The sequence below is a fragment of the Heterostelium album genome (genome assembly GCF_000004825.1).
Source record: "Heterostelium album PN500 unplaced genomic scaffold PPL_scaffold10, whole genome shotgun sequence".
NCBI classification, from domain to species: domain Eukaryota; phylum Evosea; class Eumycetozoa; order Acytosteliales; family Acytosteliaceae; genus Heterostelium; species Heterostelium album.
In genome coordinates, this window is record NW_008805072.1 from 76,978 (window position 1) to 97,789 (window position 20,812).

At 33.8% G+C, this 20,812-nt stretch overlaps 7 protein-coding genes across 7 annotated transcripts; 6 read left to right on the plus strand and 1 right to left on the minus strand.

The window, feature by feature from the left end:
- Window positions 1-572: 572 nt before the first annotated feature.
- Window positions 573-4,622, plus strand: PPL_12061 (uncharacterized protein; the record flags this gene model as incomplete). The annotated part of the gene is made up of 9 exons (XM_020582806.1): window positions 573-579; window positions 720-900; window positions 1,142-1,173; window positions 1,855-1,931; window positions 1,984-2,002; window positions 2,268-2,610; window positions 2,759-3,117; window positions 3,245-3,607; window positions 4,081-4,622. 9 exons carry the CDS (start codon window positions 573-575, stop codon window positions 4,620-4,622), a joined length of 1,923 nt encoding a protein of 640 aa, XP_020429587.1.
- A 762-nt stretch (window positions 4,623-5,384) lies between these two features.
- PPL_12062 (uncharacterized protein) lies at window positions 5,385-5,798 on the plus strand (the record flags this gene model as incomplete). The annotated part of the gene is made up of 1 exon (XM_020582807.1): window positions 5,385-5,798. The coding sequence occupies one exon, from the start codon at window positions 5,385-5,387 to the stop codon at window positions 5,796-5,798; it is 414 nt and encodes a 137-aa protein (XP_020429588.1).
- Window positions 5,799-6,257: 459 nt separating this feature from the next.
- PPL_12063 (FNIP repeat-containing protein) lies at window positions 6,258-9,460 on the plus strand (the record flags this gene model as incomplete). Its single annotated transcript, XM_020582808.1, has 7 exons — window positions 6,258-6,701; window positions 6,803-7,008; window positions 7,081-7,438; window positions 7,516-7,592; window positions 7,675-8,021; window positions 8,676-8,876; window positions 9,138-9,460. The coding sequence occupies 7 exons, from the start codon at window positions 6,258-6,260 to the stop codon at window positions 9,458-9,460; spliced, it is 1,956 nt and encodes a 651-aa protein (XP_020429589.1).
- Window positions 9,461-9,705: 245 nt separating this feature from the next.
- PPL_12064 (LTR-retrotransposon skipper) lies at window positions 9,706-16,274 on the plus strand (the record flags this gene model as incomplete). The annotated part of the gene is made up of 4 exons (XM_020582809.1): window positions 9,706-9,747; window positions 10,245-10,326; window positions 10,537-10,606; window positions 11,327-16,274. The coding sequence occupies 4 exons, from the start codon at window positions 9,706-9,708 to the stop codon at window positions 16,272-16,274; spliced, it is 5,142 nt and encodes a 1,713-aa protein (XP_020429590.1).
- A 591-nt stretch (window positions 16,275-16,865) lies between these two features.
- Window positions 16,866-17,717, plus strand: PPL_12065 (uncharacterized protein; the record flags this gene model as incomplete). Its single annotated transcript, XM_020582810.1, has 1 exon — window positions 16,866-17,717. The coding sequence occupies one exon, from the start codon at window positions 16,866-16,868 to the stop codon at window positions 17,715-17,717; it is 852 nt and encodes a 283-aa protein (XP_020429591.1).
- An 83-nt stretch (window positions 17,718-17,800) lies between these two features.
- Window positions 17,801-19,406, plus strand: PPL_12066 (uncharacterized protein; the record flags this gene model as incomplete). The annotated part of the gene is made up of 3 exons (XM_020582811.1): window positions 17,801-18,850; window positions 19,201-19,282; window positions 19,342-19,406. 3 exons carry the CDS (start codon window positions 17,801-17,803, stop codon window positions 19,404-19,406), a joined length of 1,197 nt encoding a protein of 398 aa, XP_020429592.1.
- Window positions 19,407-19,486: 80 nt separating this feature from the next.
- On the minus strand, window positions 19,487-20,811 carry PPL_12067 (uncharacterized protein; the record flags this gene model as incomplete). The annotated part of the gene is made up of 2 exons (XM_020582812.1): window positions 19,487-20,739; window positions 20,802-20,811. The coding sequence occupies 2 exons, from the start codon at window positions 20,809-20,811 to the stop codon at window positions 19,487-19,489; spliced, it is 1,263 nt and encodes a 420-aa protein (XP_020429593.1).
- Window position 20,812: the final 1 nt, after the last annotated feature.

The following is a 20,812-nucleotide window of genomic DNA, read 5'->3' on the forward strand; positions in this document are numbered from 1 at the left end:
CCACCACATACCAACATCCCATCAAAGATTGGATAGAATATTATTAACCAATCGATGGTTGCCGCTGGCACCTCTGTCACAACTATTATATATTCCAGACCATTATCCTCTTAAAGTCCAGCTGTCCATATGCTCAACTACGCCAAGAAACACCTGAATGACATCCTGTCCACCTGCTGTCCACCTAACTAATAGTATGTTCGAAAAAGCCTGTCTAAACCAACTGCTCAATGCTGATGGAGAAGGTTAAGAGGTGTTTCTTACATGTTGGCAACCCATTGAATTACTCATTGATGCACCGTCTAGGTGACTGTCTGGACTCTTGGAAGTGCAGAACCAGGGATCACCGATCACCTCGATCAAGCACCCAACTTCGATATTCAGCTGCTCTATGAGATAAATACAACACTCCTGGACCTGATGGTTTCAACGGCGCGATGTACATTCAATTCACCGATAATGTCACACCATTACTAACGGAAGTATTTTAATTTGATGATCTATTATCTTATCCTCATCTGATTCCATCTGACTATAAAAAAGATGATTGATCACAACAATATTTAAAAAAGATGACTGGTTAGTTATAGGCCACAACAGTAGACTCATTAACATTAACTTGCTGTCAATTACAAGATATACTTACAATTGATCAAAGAGTTGATGACTTGGTGAATCGATGGATAAACAAGTGGTAAGTGGTTAAATACACTGAATAGTGTCAGAACGTTCGGGATCTTCTCTTGTCGAACCGATCATTTCCTTGGGATCTGATGTCTCTTGTCAATTGCAGATAGAATGGACTGCCATCCCTCTGGGTGGAATCGACTCTACTTGGTCTATGATTCTTAACTCTGCTCTTGAAGTCTGGCATCATCAAGTGGTATGTTCTGCGTTGGAGTAAGATCACTCCACTTTTCAATACAAAGTTTATCTATATTTATATTGGTAGCGATGAACATAATCGATCATCAATTAAACTATCGATAGTACCATTTTCGAACAAAAGATATTTAATTGTTTCTTTGGAATCGAGATAATCTGTTTGACTGTGGCAAACGAGAAATGATTGGATCGATATATGATGTGTACAGCAAGTAAGTGGCCACTAAATCTGATTTGTTATTTAATATTTAATAAGAAAGTATGATATTCATTCTTTTATACTTCAAAGTTAATTTAATATTCATTACTTGATCACCTATTTTTGTTTGTAAACTTTTTGGTTGAATATAATATATTAATGTGATGCACTACCTGATTTTATCAATTAAAATAGATTGGATATCGTTTCTGATTGTTTTCTTTGATTTCATTATTATTATTTAATTATAAAAAATACAAAAGTAGAACAATAAAAAATAAAAAACAGATCAAAGATATTTCTGGTGATTTTGATTTGCAACTAATCAAGATCAAATAAAAAGAGGTAACGTTATAACTTTTTCAATAAAATCTTTCGAAAAATAAAAAAGTAATTTTGATTGTTAGTTTACTTTATTATTATACTAATAATAAATATTATAATAATCTATTTATTATTCTATCGTTTCTTTAGACTTTAGAGATGAAAATAAGATAAAATATAAATCATCTTTTATTTGACTTTTGTCATAATAAAGGATTGACAGAGATCATGAAACCAAACAAGCATTATTGTCGCGATATCATTAATGAAACAACGTATTGTTCAACTGGTAAACGATTCACTCAAAGATCAGGGGCATTGGAGTGTGTTGTTGCACTTCGTTGTCATGAAAAAAAATTGGAAAAAAAAAGTGTGATATTCACTAATTCTAGGGGACTCCCAAGAACAAAAAAGAAAAAAAAATCAAACAAATAAATATCAAAAAGTGATAGATTGTATTAAAAGTTTACGTTTATTGGCAGAATTTTTTGAAAATGAACTTGTTGAATTATTACCATCAGATGTATAAATTTCTAAAACTTGGTTAGATGAGCATTGTTTTTCATGTGGTATAGTATCAGTACAATCATCATTGTAAGTAACATTTGGCAAGTTTGTTTGTAAATTGGCAGGTAATCCATGTGTTTTTTGTTAAGCTACCATCAGTTGAGTGGTTTTCGAACTTGCTGCAGAAAGCCCTCCTCATGAAATCCATTTTTCACATTTTTTTTTGCAATTTTTTGTTTTTCATATTAAAATATATCGATCGATTTAAATATTGAAAAAAAAAAAATGCTGGCACAACTCCTTCTGCGTTAATATGTAAAAACACTTAATTGACGACCCACGAAAACTACAGCAACCGGAAACAAACGTATCATAAGGTATCTATTCAATGGTATAGAGCTATCGGGTGCAATCAACAAAAAGCATCATGACTTGGTTGACTATCTCGTGCAGGAGAGAGAATATGTCATCGATTTCGATAGTGCAATAAGTGCAGCTGTCACTGCTTTGGATTTCAACCTACTGAAATTCCTTAAAGTCGACGACAATGAATTGATGCAGCAGCATGGTAGTACTCTTGTGGAGACAGCAATTCTCAATGACCAAGTCGATACACTCAGATATTTGTTTGAAGATCTAAAGATTCCAAAGGCACCGGAACTAGCAAACCTTGCATTGATTTACTATTGTACAAAGTGTTTACACTATCTTGTGAAAGAAACACAACTACAAGATATCGGCTAGCATGGATTTCATCGCGAAGAATAGTCTTCTTGGAGTGGAGTGGCTGCACAACAACACTGAACATGTCGATATGGGGAACAAAAAGTTTTGTACAACTAGTGCCATTGACAAAGCTGCAGAAAATAGCTTGGAAATAGTCAAGTTTCTCAATGAGAATAGAAGTGAAGGATGCACTGTAGAATCGCTATACAATGCTATTAAAGCTGGTAAATTCGAGATTGTCCGTTACTTGGTGGAACATTGTAATATGTCGATGGAGTATAATGAACAGATCTTAATCTATGCTATTAACTATAGGAATATAGAGTTTATGCGTTATCTCTTTGAGAGAGCAACTCGCCAACCGATTTGCCAATGTTTCTCATCGATTACTTGGTCTTGTCCTACACATGCAAGACTACAGGTTTGCTCAGGAGATGATAGAGTATCTATGGAGTCTGTATGGACAGCAATGGCTTGCAAGTGATAACGCACCAATTATCATCAACCTTTCCTATTCCCACAAGATAACAGAATGGTTGGTAGAACATGGTTGTCACCTAGAAAAAGGATATCAGATCGACAAAGGAATATTGCAATATGCAGGTGTAGAAGATATCGCTTACTACCTCACTAAACAACCGAATCAAGAGAGTTTTGAAGATATCTATACTACAGTTGCAAGCTTTGCTAGATTCGATTTGATAGAGTATCTATACACTCAGAACATTGGAGATATTCAACACACCGATTGTCCTGCACTTCAAGCTTGTATAGAAAAGAGCATCTCCAGTAATAGATTAGATGTTTTCAATTTACTTTGTGGTGCAGACTATGCCAAGAAATATTTACAAAAATCAACATTCGAAGCAGTGAAAAGCAATCAAGTCGATGTGTTAAAGTATCTTTTCGAATCACAACAGAATGGAACCGATTATAACATGTACTTTATGCAGGCTTCTAGAGATGGTTATTTAAGCATTGTAGAGTTTTTAATACAAAAAATATCAGAAAATCAAACATTCCGAAACAACATAAACTATCTCAAATGTAAAGATATGGCACTTAAGGGCTGTCACTATACTAACAATTTTAACAATACTCAACAAATAATAAATTATTATTTATTTGTATAATATAATATAATTGGTTATACAAATTATATATTTCTTTTTAATCAATATTTTAAGATCTACAAATTTTAACAAAAATAGAAAAATTTGTGATTAGTTTTGTGGTGGGAAAGATGATCAAATTTTAGTTTTTGATATATTCATTCTTAAAATAATCTCAGTATCTGATGATGTAATTCATCTTTAAAACCAATTAAAGATGGTGGGGTTGGTTGTGGTCATCTATAAATTGATGATTTACATTTTGATCATTATATTTAATATTGTTAGTAGTAATAGGGTTAATAATAGTAATCATGTATAAAATAGAAGAATCAATATATAGAGATCAGATAAGATCACTATGGGATATAGATAGATCAGAAGTAATTAAATCAATATATAAAGTTAGTAAAGATGATGCTGGAAGTAAAGTTTTAGTGGAATGTCCAAAGTATCAAGTTTACAATGGATTTCCTCCTGGTGAGCCAGAAAAGTATAATCCTGTGTTGGAAGATTGTTTCGATCGCGGTGGTTATTTCTGTGTAATACGAGATCCCGTTTCAAATAGAGTTTTGGGTGCTGCTGTTCTGGATACCAAGAAAATCGGTGTAGATAATGACATCTTGACTTTGGTGTTCTTTTTCATTGGTGTGGAACTACGTGGAAAAGGCTTTGGCAAGTCACTGTGGCGACAATGTATTGAGCGAGCAAAACAAATCGATGGTGTCAATGGTTTATATATCTCTGCAATTCCAGGCAAAAATACAGTCGACTTTTATATAGCTCAAGGTTGCAAACTAGTTGATACCCTCGATCAAGAGTTATATGATAGAGAACCAGAGGATGTACATTTAATTTTAAAATTCTAAATTTATAAATAAACTATTTATTATTTTTCTTTAATACATGTATAGTATATCTTTTTGAGATATTCCGGAATGTAAAAACCCTCTATGAAAACAAAGGTCAGATCTCCGTTAGCAATCATAACTATTAAGTCTCTAGCACAACAATTCCAGACCACTGGTCTTCTTAAAGTACAGCTGTCCATACGTCCACTACGCCAAGCAGTGCATTGTTGATCTTATCATCAATAGCTCTCATGATGGTGGGTTAAACTGAATGAATGGTTTAAAGTCAAAACGCGTCGTGAGTTTACTCCAAACTTGTCAACGCAACAAGTTTGCACAGGATGTCTTTATTAGGATAAAGAAACACCTGAATGACATCCTGTTCACTTGCTGTCCACCTAACTCACAGCATTATGTTAAAGAAAAGCCTGTCTTAACCAACTGCTCAATGCTGATGGAGAACGTTAAGAGGCGTTTCTTACATGCTGGTAGCGCAATGAATTACGCATGGATGCACCATCTAGGTAACTATCTGGACTCTTGAAGTGCACCACCCATCAAGCACCTTACTTTCGATATTCAGCTTCTCTATAAGATAAATAATATTTATATTTGATATTATTTCTGATTGTTTTCTTTGATTTCATTATTATTATTTAATTATAAAAAATACAAAAGTAGAGCAATAAAAAATAAAAAACTGATCAAAGATATTTCTTATGCTTTCAACTAATCACCACCAACTTTAAATCGGAACCTAAATATCGATGGCAAGATGGAATGTTGGTCGAACAACAACAAGAGATTCGTTTGGATTCCTATGTTACAGACGATGCCAACACATCGAAAAAGAGAAAGGCAGACGATCTTGCAGATTACTCACTCGACAAGCTGGTGTCTGGTTACGTCAATGAAGTCGGTTTGATCAATCCAGTGCAGAACTTCAAAGATATGTTGGCAAGACGTGATATCGATCTGGTAGACAAAGCGATATCATTAATGAAACAACGTATTGTCCAACTGGTAAACGATTCACTCAAAGATCAATTCTATCAGAAGGCATTGGAGTGTGTCGTTGTCGTGGGTCTATCAAAGAATCAGAATCATTGGTATTCAGGTGAACTTCGTGATTATTATGAATCAAAGAATCGTGATGACTTTTGGCAACTTATCGTTACAATCAGATCGGATTGATCACAAACAATGAAAGTGATGACAGTGAAATCACTGAAAAAGAATCAAAAGAATTCCTCGGTTCTAAACGCAAGACCATTGCAATCAACAACAATCAACCATCGAAATCTGATTCTGTTGATGATCTTTTCGATCAAATCGAATAAAATTAATAATAATTTGTAATTTAAATTGTCAATTTATTTAATATTAAAATTTATTTTTAACTAAAAATCGTCCACATTACAAGTTATTGTTAAAAAAATTACATTTTAAAACTTAAAACCCTTTTTATTTCAGTGTGGGTGTGAGTAACGTTTTTAAAAAGATAATGCTCAGAGACAGATCAAATTCTGGAAAATGAAAAATTGGAAAAAAAAAAATTATATTTAATTTTAATAATTTCTCAAATAAAATCAAAGTTTTGGTTTAACTTGACTATTTTTATTTTTGAAATGAATGAATTATAAATACTTCAAAATGAATAATATCAAGCTAACAGATAAATTAATCAATGGAAAAAATGTATTGAAAATTAATCTTAATAACTTTCAACAATACATAGTTTTAGTTTATAATCATTTGAAAGATAAAGAAAATGAACAACACACAAATATCACATTAATTGGAAATATTAATCAAAATAATAATGAGATTGTAATACCAGATACTGTCGATACTCAATATCAGTTAATAATAATGCATTCTTACCGAGTAGATTTTAAATCGATATGTGTCGAGCTATTAAACAAATCACAATCATACACAATCAATTTTGAAAACAATCTATTCAAAAAAAACCTTGACTATTTCAAACAATCTCATATCATTAATAACAAACGATATCATTCAATATCAAGATTTCCAAACAGTAATGCTATCAATGATGTATATTTAGTGTGTGGTACTGATGATCATATATTGGTAAGATCAATTTGAATCGATTGACATCATTTTTCAAAGTAATTAAACAATTGACAATTATAAAACTAACAAAATCAATTCAAAAGTATGTTTATAAAAAGATAAATTTTAAAGATAATCAAAAATCTTATGAAAGAGCTGAGAATGAAATCAAAGCAATGAAATTACTCAAAGGTAATTGGAGAAGATTTGTTCAACTTGTTGACTATCATCATGATAAATACAATCAAATCTTTCATATCATCACTGGATATTGTGGTGGTGGTGATCTTTCCCAAAAGTATAAACATTTAACTGATATAAATCAGTATATATCAAATATTAAATAACATGACTTTTATCAAGCAATTAACCACTTTTATATTGAATTTAAAAATAGAATCTTTCCAGAATCAGATATCGGTAATTATATTTCACAACTTTTCAATATTCTTTTGGATCTTGATAAACAAAGGAATGTTCATTGTGACATTAAACCATCAAATATATTCATTAATGAATCTGATGCTTATGGTACTTTGATTCTTGGTGATTTTGGATGTTGTGAATTCATTGGTGAATCAACAATCATTGAATATCCAGATACAAAAGACCACATTCTTGAACCACTTATTGTGATATCAAGTGATTCCAATCGAAATTGTATTTATATCGAACTATCAGAATCAAGTATTTGTAAAATGTACCCAAACACACTCATAAATGCAACACGTGGAACAATTGGTTATATTTCACCAGTAAGTAAATTTTATTTATTTAACTGATTGTTATTTACATTTATAAAAAACTTAATTTAATATAATCATACGATTAGGAAGCAATGAACAGACAATATGCACAATCATGTGACATCTTTTCAATTGGATCAACAATTCTCAAATTATTATGTTGGTAAATACTCGAATAATCATTTTTAAAATATTATTATCAATCAGATATTAACTCTGTATTTTTGAATATTTAAATTGATCAGTCATCAAGATGATCGAAATAATCATCAACTATTCCAAACCAAACGTGAAATTAAGATTTCAGAATTCAGATATTCAAAACAATTGATTGAATTTATTCATCGATTGTTGGATCAGAGTCCAAAGAATAGAGAATCATTGAATCAATTATTAAACCAATATATTGAAACTGTAACCAATAATCAGATAATTACATTCAATTTAAATACTCCATTTCATAATACCTCCGTCAATGTCACTGAGATCAATTTTGGAAATGATTTCAATCAAATATTATCAGTTGGTGTGTTACCTAAATCACTGAAATCATTGGTGTTTGGATATTCATTCAATCAAATATTATCAGTAGGTTTGTTACCTGAATCATTTGAATCTTTGGTGTTTGGATATTCATTCAATCAAATATTATCAGTTGGTGTGTTACCTAAATCACTGAAATCATTGGTATTTGGATATTTCAATCAAATATTATCAGTTGGTGTGTTGCCTAAATCACTGAAATCATTGGAGTTTGGAAATGGATTCAATCAAATATTATCAGTTGGTGTGTTACCTGAATCACTTGAATCATTGGTGTTTGGAGATAGATTCAATCAAATATTATCAGTCGGTGTGTTACCTGAATCACTGAAATCATTGGTGTTTGGAAATGAATTCAATCAAATATTATCAGTTGGTGTGTTACCTAAATCACTTGAATCATTGGTGTTTGGATATAGATTCAATCAAATATTATCAGCCGATGTGTTACCTCAATCACTGAAATCATTGGAGTTTGGAAATGAATTCAATCAAATATTATCAGTCGGTGTGTTACCTCAATCACTTGAATCTTTGGTGTTTAGAGATAGATTCAATCAAATATTATCAATTGGTGTGTTACCTAAATCACTTGAATCATTGAAGTTTGGATATTCATTCAATCAAATATTATCAGTTGGTGTGTTACCTAAATCACTGAAATCATTGAAGTTTGGAAATGAATTCAATCAAATATTATCAGTTGGTGTATTACCTGAATCACTTGAATCATTGGAGTTTAGAGATGAATTTAATCAAATATTATCAGTTGGTGTGTTACCTGAATCACTTGAATCATTGGTGTTTGGAGATAGATTCAATCAAATATTATCAGTTGGTGTGTTACCTGAATCACTTGAATCATTGGTGTTTGGAGATAGATTCAATCAAAAGTTATCAATTGGTGTGTTACCTAAATCACTTGAATCATTGGTGTTTGGAAATGGATTCAATCAAATATTATCAGTTGGTGTGTTACCTAAATCACTTGAATCATTGGTGTTTGGATATGGATTCAATCAAATATTATCAGTTGATGTGTTACCTGAATCACTTGAATCATTGGTATTTGGATATTCCTTCAATCAAATATTATCAGTTGCTGTGTTACCTAAATCACTGAAAGAATTGGTGTTTGGAAATGAATTCAATCAAATATTATCAGTTGGTGTGTTACCTGAATCACTTGAATCATTGGTGTTTGGAAATAGATTCAATCAAATATTATCAGTCGGTGTTTTACCTAAATCACTTGAATTATTATCATTTGGAAATAGATTCAATCAAATATTATCAGTCGATGTCTTACCTGAATCACTGAAATCATTGGTGTTTGGAGATGGATTCAATCAAAAATTATCAGTCGATGTCTTACCTGAATCACTGAAATCTTTATCAATGACGAACCACATCGATAGAAAAGATCTACCACAACATATTGAAAACCTATTTATTGGAGGACAAAGAATAGATATTGACTCATTCTAAATTTGCTTTAAATCTTCTATTTTAATCAAGAGTGCAGATTTTAATAGTTAGACATTCATATTCAACACACAATTTATCCAATATCAGAGGCTTTTTGGATTCTCAAAACAATCAAATCAAAGAAGAATACATCATCGATCTACATTTAAAACTAGAAGAACATTTTAAATAAAAAAGATCACTTCGATTAAAATCAGGATATAATTAATGCTTATTTATTATTTATTCTATTGAAATTTAAAGATATGAATTCAAATATGTCAAATACATATTCAATCAATATTCCAGTTATATTCTCGTTCTCTGTTTAATCATCTAGATTTTACAGTACCGCTGAATCTCGGTAGTCTTATCTTGTTTATCATATCTATTTGCATTTTGATGATGTCGAACTTTGTACAGCTACGTGATATCCTCGTGGAGGAGGTGTGTGTTGGCATACTCAGACTATGCCAACATTCGTCTGCACTACAGAGGTGCTGCATGTACTGACGCCAGTTCTTTTGTTGAATTGCTGAGTTTCCTTTCGGATTTTAAGAAACTTCATTTCAGAAAGAGAGAGTGGATCCGGCAAGAGGAAAGGAGTAACAATCACTGTTCGTATACCCAAGTGCTCTTTCGAGAGCACACAGTATTGGATTTCTAGAAGTACCATGATCACAAAGCTGCCGCTGTATGCTTACATTACATCTCTACTTCGATGATAGTGCAACTAAGTATTTGTATCTAACTTTGTAACTGATGTTATATTTATATTGAGATAGTTATAATTATACCATAAAAGAAATTAGAGATAATCATTATCATAAATCTTTACCTCTTTATATTGAACTCTGAACAAAAAGATATCGATTTCAAAAGAACAGGTAATATCAATGTTAAACTTGATTTAAATTGATCACATCTGAATTCAATATCAAAGGAGTTTTTAAAAAAAAATAGTGACTAATAGCTTTGATTGGTCCTATAAATATTGATGAGCGTTGACATCAACCCAAATCATAAATATGTGAATGCAAATTTTTGGCATTTAGTGCTCATTATAGGCAATAAAAAGATATTTTTTTTTTTTAAAGAGTTCACTTGTGAAAATGAATTGGCACTCTACCACCTACCAATATCCCCTAAAAGATTGGATAGAATATTGTTAACCTATCTATGGTTGCCGCTGGCACCTCTGTCACTAGTCTCTGTGTTGGAATCGTAGTTCCAAGATATCAGTCAACCGACTACTGCTAACCGATCAATGAACACAATGTATTTAAGCGCAAACAAGAACTCAATAAACATTATTAATTTCATTATATTTTAACATCATCTTTAAATACATAAACTATTTATTATTATAACATTATTATATTATTACACGATGTCGTTATTATCACGGTTTAACGACGTCTCTAACATGGTGGACTCAGAAGAGTCTTTTCCTTTTACGCCATATTTTAAACGGACCCCTACTAAGCCCACCACCCCTGCCGGTTTAACCAAACGAACAGTGCCTCGCAATCACGCTAGTGCTATGATGACAGTTAACGATTTCCTTTGCAGGAATGACCCTTTAAGATCGACTCATAAGAGCTTTTGCGATTTCTTTGTCAAAGTGTTATCCATGTATTCCATCTCCGTAAAGCAAGCTTACGATTGGACCACTGCTACTTTTGCGGCCGATCCAAATTCATCAAGTTTCAACACGTGGCTGAACTCGAATAAGGTAGTGATTGGCTCGATCCAGAAGTTTAAATTAGGTGATGACATCTACTCATGGATAGATGCGATCTATAATCTGGTTCCGGAGGAGCACCGTTTCAACTTTACCGAGGTATGGCTGACACCTGACGCCTTTAGCTTTTTCTTTGCCAACAGAATCCCTTACAAGGATTTCGCCGAGTTGTCCGCTGCTCTAGTAAAAGTTTTCGGTTGTAAGATTGATGCTGACTCACTATATGCCAAGTTTTCACACCAAGTAGTATACGATCCAAAATGGTCAATCACCAGCTTCAACATGTCTTTCAACCGCCTTGCCAGAATTATGAATATGGGTGAAGCCATCAACGTCCGCATGTATAAAGCTGCATTCATCAACCTGGGCGAGATCCGTACCCGTTTGAGTGAGTTTACCGATCTCTCACAATGCCTTCGCAAAGCTGAGGAGTTGTTCGCATTCCATTATTCAGCTAAGAACGTGAACCAATCCCATCTCGAGAAACTTGACGTTGCTGATCCATGTGGTTGGATTGACAAGCACTTCCCTGGTTTTGCTAACAAGTCGGTTGGTCAAACCACACATCACGTTTCTAAGCCCAGCTTTAAGTGTTTCAATTGTGGTCTCCCTGGTCACAAATCTTTTGAATGTCGCAAGCCTCGTGGCCCATATCACCGCGATAAACGTGATAGATTCAGACATTCAGATCGTCGTTCAGATAGTCGCTCTGACAGACCCAAACACTCAGATCGCCCTAGTTCTGGTGATAAAAACCCGTACATAAATAAAATGGTCGGCTCTGTCGATACGTCTTCTTTACCATACGTTCCTATTTTTGTCAATGGAATTACCAAAGACGCTAAGCTTGACACTGGTTCTGAGATTAATCTACTTTCTAGAACCGTTTGGAATAATCTTAAGTTGGCCACACCCCTCACTCCTGCATGCATTAATATATGTGGTGTCAATGGTACCCCCACACGTGCAGATGGTATGGTCTCATTGCTTGTAGGTTTCACCACCGTTAAAGGTCACCGTGTCCATATTCCAATGGATTTTATCATTGCGGATGTGGACCCTAAAGTATGTATCATCGGTGTAGATTCACTAGCCAAACTAGATTTTAGAATTGTCGATAATACACTCACTATTTCTAATAATATAGTTAAAACATTCAGAAGAGGTACCACTAATCATAGTGCGCTTCGCAACAACATCGATTTTCATGTATCTGGACGTAAAAGGAAATCTGCTTTGAAATGTTTATTTGCGTCAACTCAGAAATGTGACATTTTGCACGAAATTACAAAAATTTGTCACCAAATCCACGTCACCAAGGAAAAATTAAAAACTGATTTTGAAAATTTCCATTTTGGGAATTTCAATAAGTTTGGGTACTCTCCTATGACCATGGCCACCCTTAATCCAAGTAATCCAACTAACGCTGGCATCGAGCATATTAACACCGCTGATATTGCTGATAGTTACTTGGTATGGATTGACCCTGATGACGTGAAGACTCCACTGCCGACAGCCACTACTCTTACTGCGAACGCCACCGCTACTTCGGCAGATGGTCTTGATGGTGTTCGAGAGGACATCATTAACATGTTGAAAAGCGATTTCCAGGATGTGGTATCTCCAATGACTTCACCACCACCATTCCGAGAGGATGTGGATATGAAGATCAACTTAAACGCACCTGTCCAGAAACAGAGGATGTTCCCTGTTCCGCAATCACTGTTAGAGGAACTACACAACCAAATCAAGGACTTGCTACATAAAGGTTTCATCGTTCCATCTAACGCTGAATACGGCGCTCCAGTATTGTTCGTTAAGAAGAAAACTGGTAACTGGCGTATGTGTGTCGACTACCGCCAACTCAATAAGTCTACCGTCAAGAACTCTTATCCGCTTCCACGTATCAACGAACTGCTCGACCGTACCAAGGCTGCTCACTGGCTAAGCAAGTTGGACTTGCTACATGGTTACCACCAACTTCGCATGAACCTACAAGACGCTGACAAGACCACTTTTCGTTGTCCATTTGGTTCATTCAAATACACGGTTATACCATTCGGATTATCAAATGCACCAGCGGTCTTCCAGTCTTTCATGGATTCTGTATTTAAATTGGAAGTATTTCAAAAATTATTATTAGTATACTTAGACGATTTATTAATTATGACCAATAATTCTTCTATTACCGAACACATCGATGGTATCAAGCATGTATTCACAATACTTAGAAAGAACAACTTACATGTCAACTTATCAAAATGCACATTCTTGGTTCGATCTGTCGACTACCTTGGTCACATGGTTGGTAATGGCAAAATAGACCCACTGCAGGACAAGATCGATTCTATCATCGCTTGGAAAGAGCCGAACAACAAAGACGAGCTACGTAGTTTCCTCGGTCTTGTTAACTACTACAATAGATTCATTCCGAGGTTAGCCACTGTCCAAGCACCACTCACTTTCCTGCTTAGAAAGTTCGCTCCATTCCACTGGTCTGATGATTGCCAACTTGCATTCGATACTATCAAATCAGCAATTAAAGAGAAGCCATCGTTGTTCCCACCAAATTACGATCTTCCGTTTATATTTGAATGCGACGCTTCCGATGTCGGTACCGGATATCGATTGTTTCAATTGGTAGACGGTAAAGAGAATGTAATCTGCTATGGTTCCAAGAAATTGAAAGATTCGGAAACACGTTATTCAACACTGGAAAAGGAACTATTAGCCATCGTTACTGCGTTGAAAGCCAACTACTATCACATCTTCGGCAGAGATATCGAGATTCGTACTGACCATAAGAACATCACCTACATCAACGAGGCCAACAAGATCGGTATCAACCAAACTATTAATCGCTGGATCGCACACATTAATCTTTACCAACCAAAGATCAAATTCATCAAAGGAAAGGACAATACGATCGCCGATGGTTTGTCTAGGTACACATTCAATGTATCCGTATCACTTAGTCATCCAACGATCGCCAATGACATCATCGACGGTTACCGCATAGAGGACAACTCCAATCTTAGTAACAGAATCACTGATTACACGACAATCAACGGTCTCCGATACACCCACGACGGTAAGATTATAGTACCTAGAGTCATGTCAATAGTCAATAATTTACTATATCAAGCCCACGATTCTGAATTCGGTTGTCATAGGTCGGCCTCCAAAACTCTCCATTCTATATCCGAACTATACGTATGGCCGAACATGGCGGCAGATATCAGGAAGTACTGTGATGACTGTATCGTCTGTCGACGTGCCAGCGACCATGCACGAAAAAGAATTGGCCACCTGATTCCATTGCCCATTCCAGTCAAATGCTTCCAACGTATTAACATCGACTTCATCCCAAATCTACCAGTCGAGGAGTACATGGGTAGGAAGGTTGACGCTATAATGGTCGTCGTCGATGCCTTATCTAAAATGACCAGACTGATTCCTTTAGGTTCGGACTATACCAGTAAAGAGGTGATTGATCTGTTTCATAAAGAGATCTTTAAACTCCATGGTATCCCGATTGAAATTGTTTCTGATAACGATTCTAAATTGACCTCTAAGTTATTCAAGCAGTTGACGAAAGCGTACGGTATTCACCACTCCACATCGGCCGTATCCAATCAACAAGCCAACGGACAAGCTGAAAGAATCATTCGTGCAGTCAAGAATGCAACTAGAAAGCTTATGGTTGATGACCGTCTCCACAATACTACTGGTTCCTGGTCTAAGCACATCGATACTGTCGAGTTTTCATTGAATTCTACTGTTCATTCTACTACCGAGTACACACCGTTCAAGATCTATTTGGGGCACAATCCGTTAACACCACTCAACCTCGTCAAAGAATCGGATGCTCTGGTCGACGTCACTGATAAGCAAATCATCGAATCTATTAAGGAAAGGAAAGCAATCATTAAGTTAGTCAAACGAAACATCTGTATTGGAAATCAAGAAATGAGATTTACATGGAACAAAGGTAAAAAAGAAAACCAAATCAAGGTAGGTGATTACGTTTTCTACAATAATAATAGAGATGGTAAGAAAAAGAAATTGGATGTGAGGTATGAAGGACCGCGAAAAGTAGTGGAAGTCGATAATTATAATAATATATTCATAGATGTGATTGGAAAAGATGGAATAAGCACAAAGAAGAAGAAGTTTAATTCGAAACACATAATGTTATACGATCCAAAGATGAACGATAATTTAATTAATGATGTCGACGACTTATTAGTCGAAAACGGTGCTACGGCGGAGACCGATCGGGGTAGTACCGTTGGCGATAGTTCAGACGACTATGACGATAGTCCGAGGCCTATACGCCGTCACACACGGAGGGGGCTGAAAAATGTCGAAAGTAGAGTAGACATAAATGTCGAACGTAGTGTTGACAAGGATGACATGGAGGATAATGAATTAAATGACGATGATGATAGCGACTACGATGATAATGAAAATAATAACAATAACAACTACAATAACAATAACAATAACGACGACATGGATGTCGATGACGATGATAGCGATAACTTACTTATTAATAATAATAATAACTCTAATAACTCTAATAATAATAACAATAATAATAATAATAATTTAAATATCGATTATTTTAAATTTATTTCGAATGATTCAAAATTTCATCAAAACATCACCGCACGTGGAACTTTATCAAATAATTTATCAAAATCAATTTTGCGAAATGTCGAAAATAATTTTAACGAACTACGTAACGAAGTGGACAAATTCGATCATAATTTAAAATGCAATCTTAACAAATCAGAAATAATAGCGACAAAAAACATTATATCATACATCAACAGCGACGACTTCATACCAAACACTCCTTCTATTATTATTGCAGATGATGTAAAGGTTCTAGCATACACCAAGTGGAGAAAGGATATTGTTGCCATCCTCGCCAAGCGCAAGTTCACTCTTGGTACTTCCAAATTAGCTCGTGTCGAATATTTGGTTAAGGTTGGAAGAGCTCTCGCTTGGGTACCGTTACCTGGTAATACTCTGGCGACTAAGTTTAGCTCTGCTCATTCAGTTCCAGATTCTACAGACGGATGAGTCGGCACCCGTCTCTCGCGTAAGTCCTGATAAGGTTTTCTTATGCAAAGCCGCGTATAAGTTTTTAATCCTGTCAGGCTGCTGCCTCGAAGAAGAAGGGCAGTGTTGGAATCGTAGTTCCAAGATATCAGTCAACCGACTACTGCTAACCGATCAATGAACACAATGTATTTAAGCGCAAACAAGAACTCAATAAACATTATTAATTTCATTATATTTTAACATCATCTTTAAATACATAAACTATTTATTATTATAACATTATTATATTATTACACGATGTCGTTATTATCACGGTTTAACGACGTCTCTAACACTCTGGCACAACAATTCCAGACCACTATCCTCTTAAAGTCCAGCTGTCCTTACGTTCAACTACGCCAAGCAGTGCATTGTTGATTTTACACAAATTGAATCAATTGAAAATTTAAAATAATAAATAAAGTAATATCCAAAATCAATAACTGTAAATTGAAGATATGAAGAAATCATTGGTAAGACTCAATTTTAATTTTACAAAACATTTATTGAGCTCTTTTTAAAATTTTTTTTGAAAATCTATTTTATTTAATATATTTTCTTAGAATTAAAATGGAAAAGAGTATTTATATATTGGTATTTAATAATAGTGTATTATCAAAGATAATATTCAAATATGTTAATAATATTTCAAGTTTAAACGGAAGAAAGCATTTCAGTTGGAATGAAGTTGTTAGAATTCCACATGTTCTTGTAGCTCATAACTACTCTGAACAGCTTAAGCAATGTATGTCTAGTAATACGAAAATAGATAGAGCACCTACACTTAAGCTTGCAATCAGGTTTGGTAGTACCGAAATGCTTTCTTATCTTATCAATCGATTAAAACTCGATCTAAATTCCTATCAGTCATGGAGTACCTCGCAATCTTATTTCGGTTTTGGTGATATGTCCGACCACTTCCCAGAGCATTGCGATACGATCAATAGTATATTGTGTTACGCTTCACAACATGGAAGAATGGATATTGTTCAGTATCTCGTTGCAAAATACACTCGATACCAGTGGAATTACTATCGTGCAATGGTGATGGCACCGCTCTCTGACAGCCTAGAGATGTTGAAATACTTTACCGAGAAACATAACAATACACCGAATGAGCGGTTCGATAACTATGAGTTTATCAGTACGGTGTTTGAGACTGCTGCATTCATGGGTAGAATAGATATGTTTGAATATCTACTGACCGAGCGAGAAAAGGATTTGAAAAAAAGTAAAGTTGTTTGTAGAGTTGCAGTCAATGGTGGACATCTACAGTTGGTCGAATATCTATTGAAGAATCACAGAGATTTGGTGGAGAAAGAATCGAGTGAACTTTCTAATATATTGCAAGCAAAAAGAATTGCTCTGATATCTTTCGCCTCTTGTTTAGCAATGGTATTCAAACGTTTACAGTTGGTGTAATGGATTGTTTTTTAGATCACGGCAATATGTCGATATTGCAGTGGTTACACGAGAATACGACTGCTACATGCACTGCCTTGGCAATGACATTTGCTGCTTCGCAAGGCAATATCGAGTGTCTACAATGGTTGCATGCTAATCGCACCGAGGAGTTTGCAGAGGAAACCATTGCTTACGCGGCAAAGAACGGTCATTTCGAATGTGTAAAGTGGCTACATGAGAATCGATCAGAAGCAGTTTCACAACAGGAAATGGAGTACGCAGCAGAAAGCGGTCACTTTGCGATCATGAAGTGGTTGCACGAGAATAGAAATTCAGGATTCTCAGTGAATATGTTATACGGTGCAGTAGAGGGCAGCTATGAGATCTTCAAGTGGTTATACGAGCATACTATCAAAGAAACCGATGTCGACACTGTTTATTTGGTAGACATGGCAGCCGAGTATCAAAAGTTGGATATTCTCAAGTTTCTATTGCATCAAAACAATGGTGTTTACGGTGGTGATGGATACGATCTACTGTTGAAAGCCATACAGAAGGGTGACTTAAAGATGCTGGAATACTTGAATGAATGTATACTCTTCTTACAGTTTGATGAAGATTTACTCGCGACTGCAGCATCAAAAGGTTATACCGACATAGTTGAATATATACTTAGGAACTCAACTGGTCTGGAGATTAACGATGCTATTGCTAGCACCATTATCAATAATCATTTAGATACTTTAAAATATCTATTTAAACAAATCACATCGAATAACAGCGAGGCAGATCGAAATTATATGGAACTGGCGGTGCAACATGATAATATGGATGTTTTACTCTGGTTGTATGACAATGCCTCTTCCGAATATGGAGAGATTTCATCTTCATTTTTGAATATAGCAATAAACAACGGGAATGTTTCATTGGTTAAATGGATCATTGATCATATCGATGACAAGCAAATGAAATCTTTAAAAGAGAGCAATGAATTCAACAATATGATTTCAAATACACTGTTTCAGTATAATGAATTCGAAATCATTCAATTTATTCTCGAAACATTTAAAGAAACTGTAACAAAAAGTAAACTTGAATCATACAAACAATTACTGGAATCAAAATACCCAAATTCAATAGAATCTATTGAAGTTATTAATGGTTTTTTAATAAAATTCAAATAAAGATATAAAATATAATTGTTATCGATACGTTTTGGGTATATAGTTTTTTTATATCATTAAAAAAAAAGAATAAAGTTAATTGTTAAAACCTGATATATATACATATAAGTTTAAGTATAGTTACGGGTGAATAAGTATTACAACTCTAATTTGAACAAAAATCACATTAAAACTATTTTATGGGTGTCTATTGATTTGATGGGTACCTTAAAATTATTATTTAGAAAAAGTATTTAATGATATGATAGAGTAGTTTATTCTATTATAATCAGAACTAAGTTTTTTGTTTTATATTAACAAATCTATTTTTCTTAAAGATAAAATTAAAAATGTCTAAATCAATATTTGTTTTTGATATTTTATTGGCAATTATTGGAAATTCTATCTGCTTAGCAGAAGGTAAGTTAAAAAAAGAAACAGAAATTTATTTAAATCTAACTAAACATTTGATATATTAGAATATTACCGCCAGAAAAAATCAAGTGACTATGCAGATTCGATTACTTTTGAAGTTCCATCATAAACCCAATGAAAAGCAAACCAATTTCATTTATAATTCTATTTTATACATATAGTCCAATAAAGATTTTAAAAATGTTTAAATTACACCCATTTAGGAATATAATCTACTTGATAGGTCATATAATATTCTAATAAATTGTGAATCTGTGATTTATGGACCATTGAGGATATAAATTTTGGTTCTTCACTAAAAAATAGATAATAGTTTAGGTCAATCCTTCTAAGCCAGATTCTTTCGCCTTGTAAATAGAAAATTAGATTGTTTGGTGTTCTTGTATGTGAAATAAAATTGAGAAAAGATTTATGATCTATATCATTGATTATTAATTCTTGTAAAGTACAAGGTAGAGATTGTTCTTCCTCAATTATTAAACTATTTAGTGATTGAATTTCTAAACATCGAACTGAGGATGGAATGTTCTTAATTGATAATGATATACCATGTCTAATTACAAGTTTTTCTACTCCTTTAGGAACTTTTTTAATTTCATTAATTACATTAGTTTCATTTGATCCAAAGTCAATTGCAAAATCTAATTCTTTAATCTTCAAATTATCTAAAGATTCATATTGGTTTGCATTCACCATTAAATATTCTAATTTGTATTCAGATCTATCTTTAAATATTTCTTCTATGTCATATCTTTCAGCAAATAAATTTAGTTGTTTGATTGAAGTAGGCATCTTTGATATCAAATGTCCGGTATGAACATTTAAAGTTGTAAGTGAAGAAGGGAGTAAGGTTAAATCAATTTTAGCTTCACTGTTACCATAATAAAGAAGAGTTAGTGATTTAAGATTTGAAAGTGATTTGATAGCCGGTAGCCATAAAATATTTGCTATCAATGATTCAAGTGTCATTGGTAATATTCCCTTTTCATTTTCTATTATGAAATTATCTCCATAATATTCAAAAACCTTTAGATTAGGAGGTAGTGATCCTACTTTCAGATTATGATTTCCATAGTAAAATAAATGTTTCAAAGACGATGGTAATACTCCCGGCTCAAGAGGTTGATCGTATGAACTATCTAGATATAATTTTTCAAGGGTATTTGGAATCATCCCATATCTGATGGGATGATTGAAATTTGAACGTTTTAAGTTTAGAATTTTCAATTGTTTTGGAAGCGTAGAAGGCAGCAATGATTGATTAAATGTGGATGAAAAAGATAATGATGTAATATTTTCTGGTAATTTATACATCAGTGTATGACAATTGTTTAACTCTGTGACGTTTGATCTAGATATCTTTTTGTATATTTGTTCATAATCGGAATCATCACTATCTATTGTAATTATTCCAACATTTGGTGGGATATCTTTGAGTTGTTCTTTTACAGCAATATTAAGTTAGAATATTCTAGAATACAAATAAATTTGATACATAGTATACCTGAAGACATT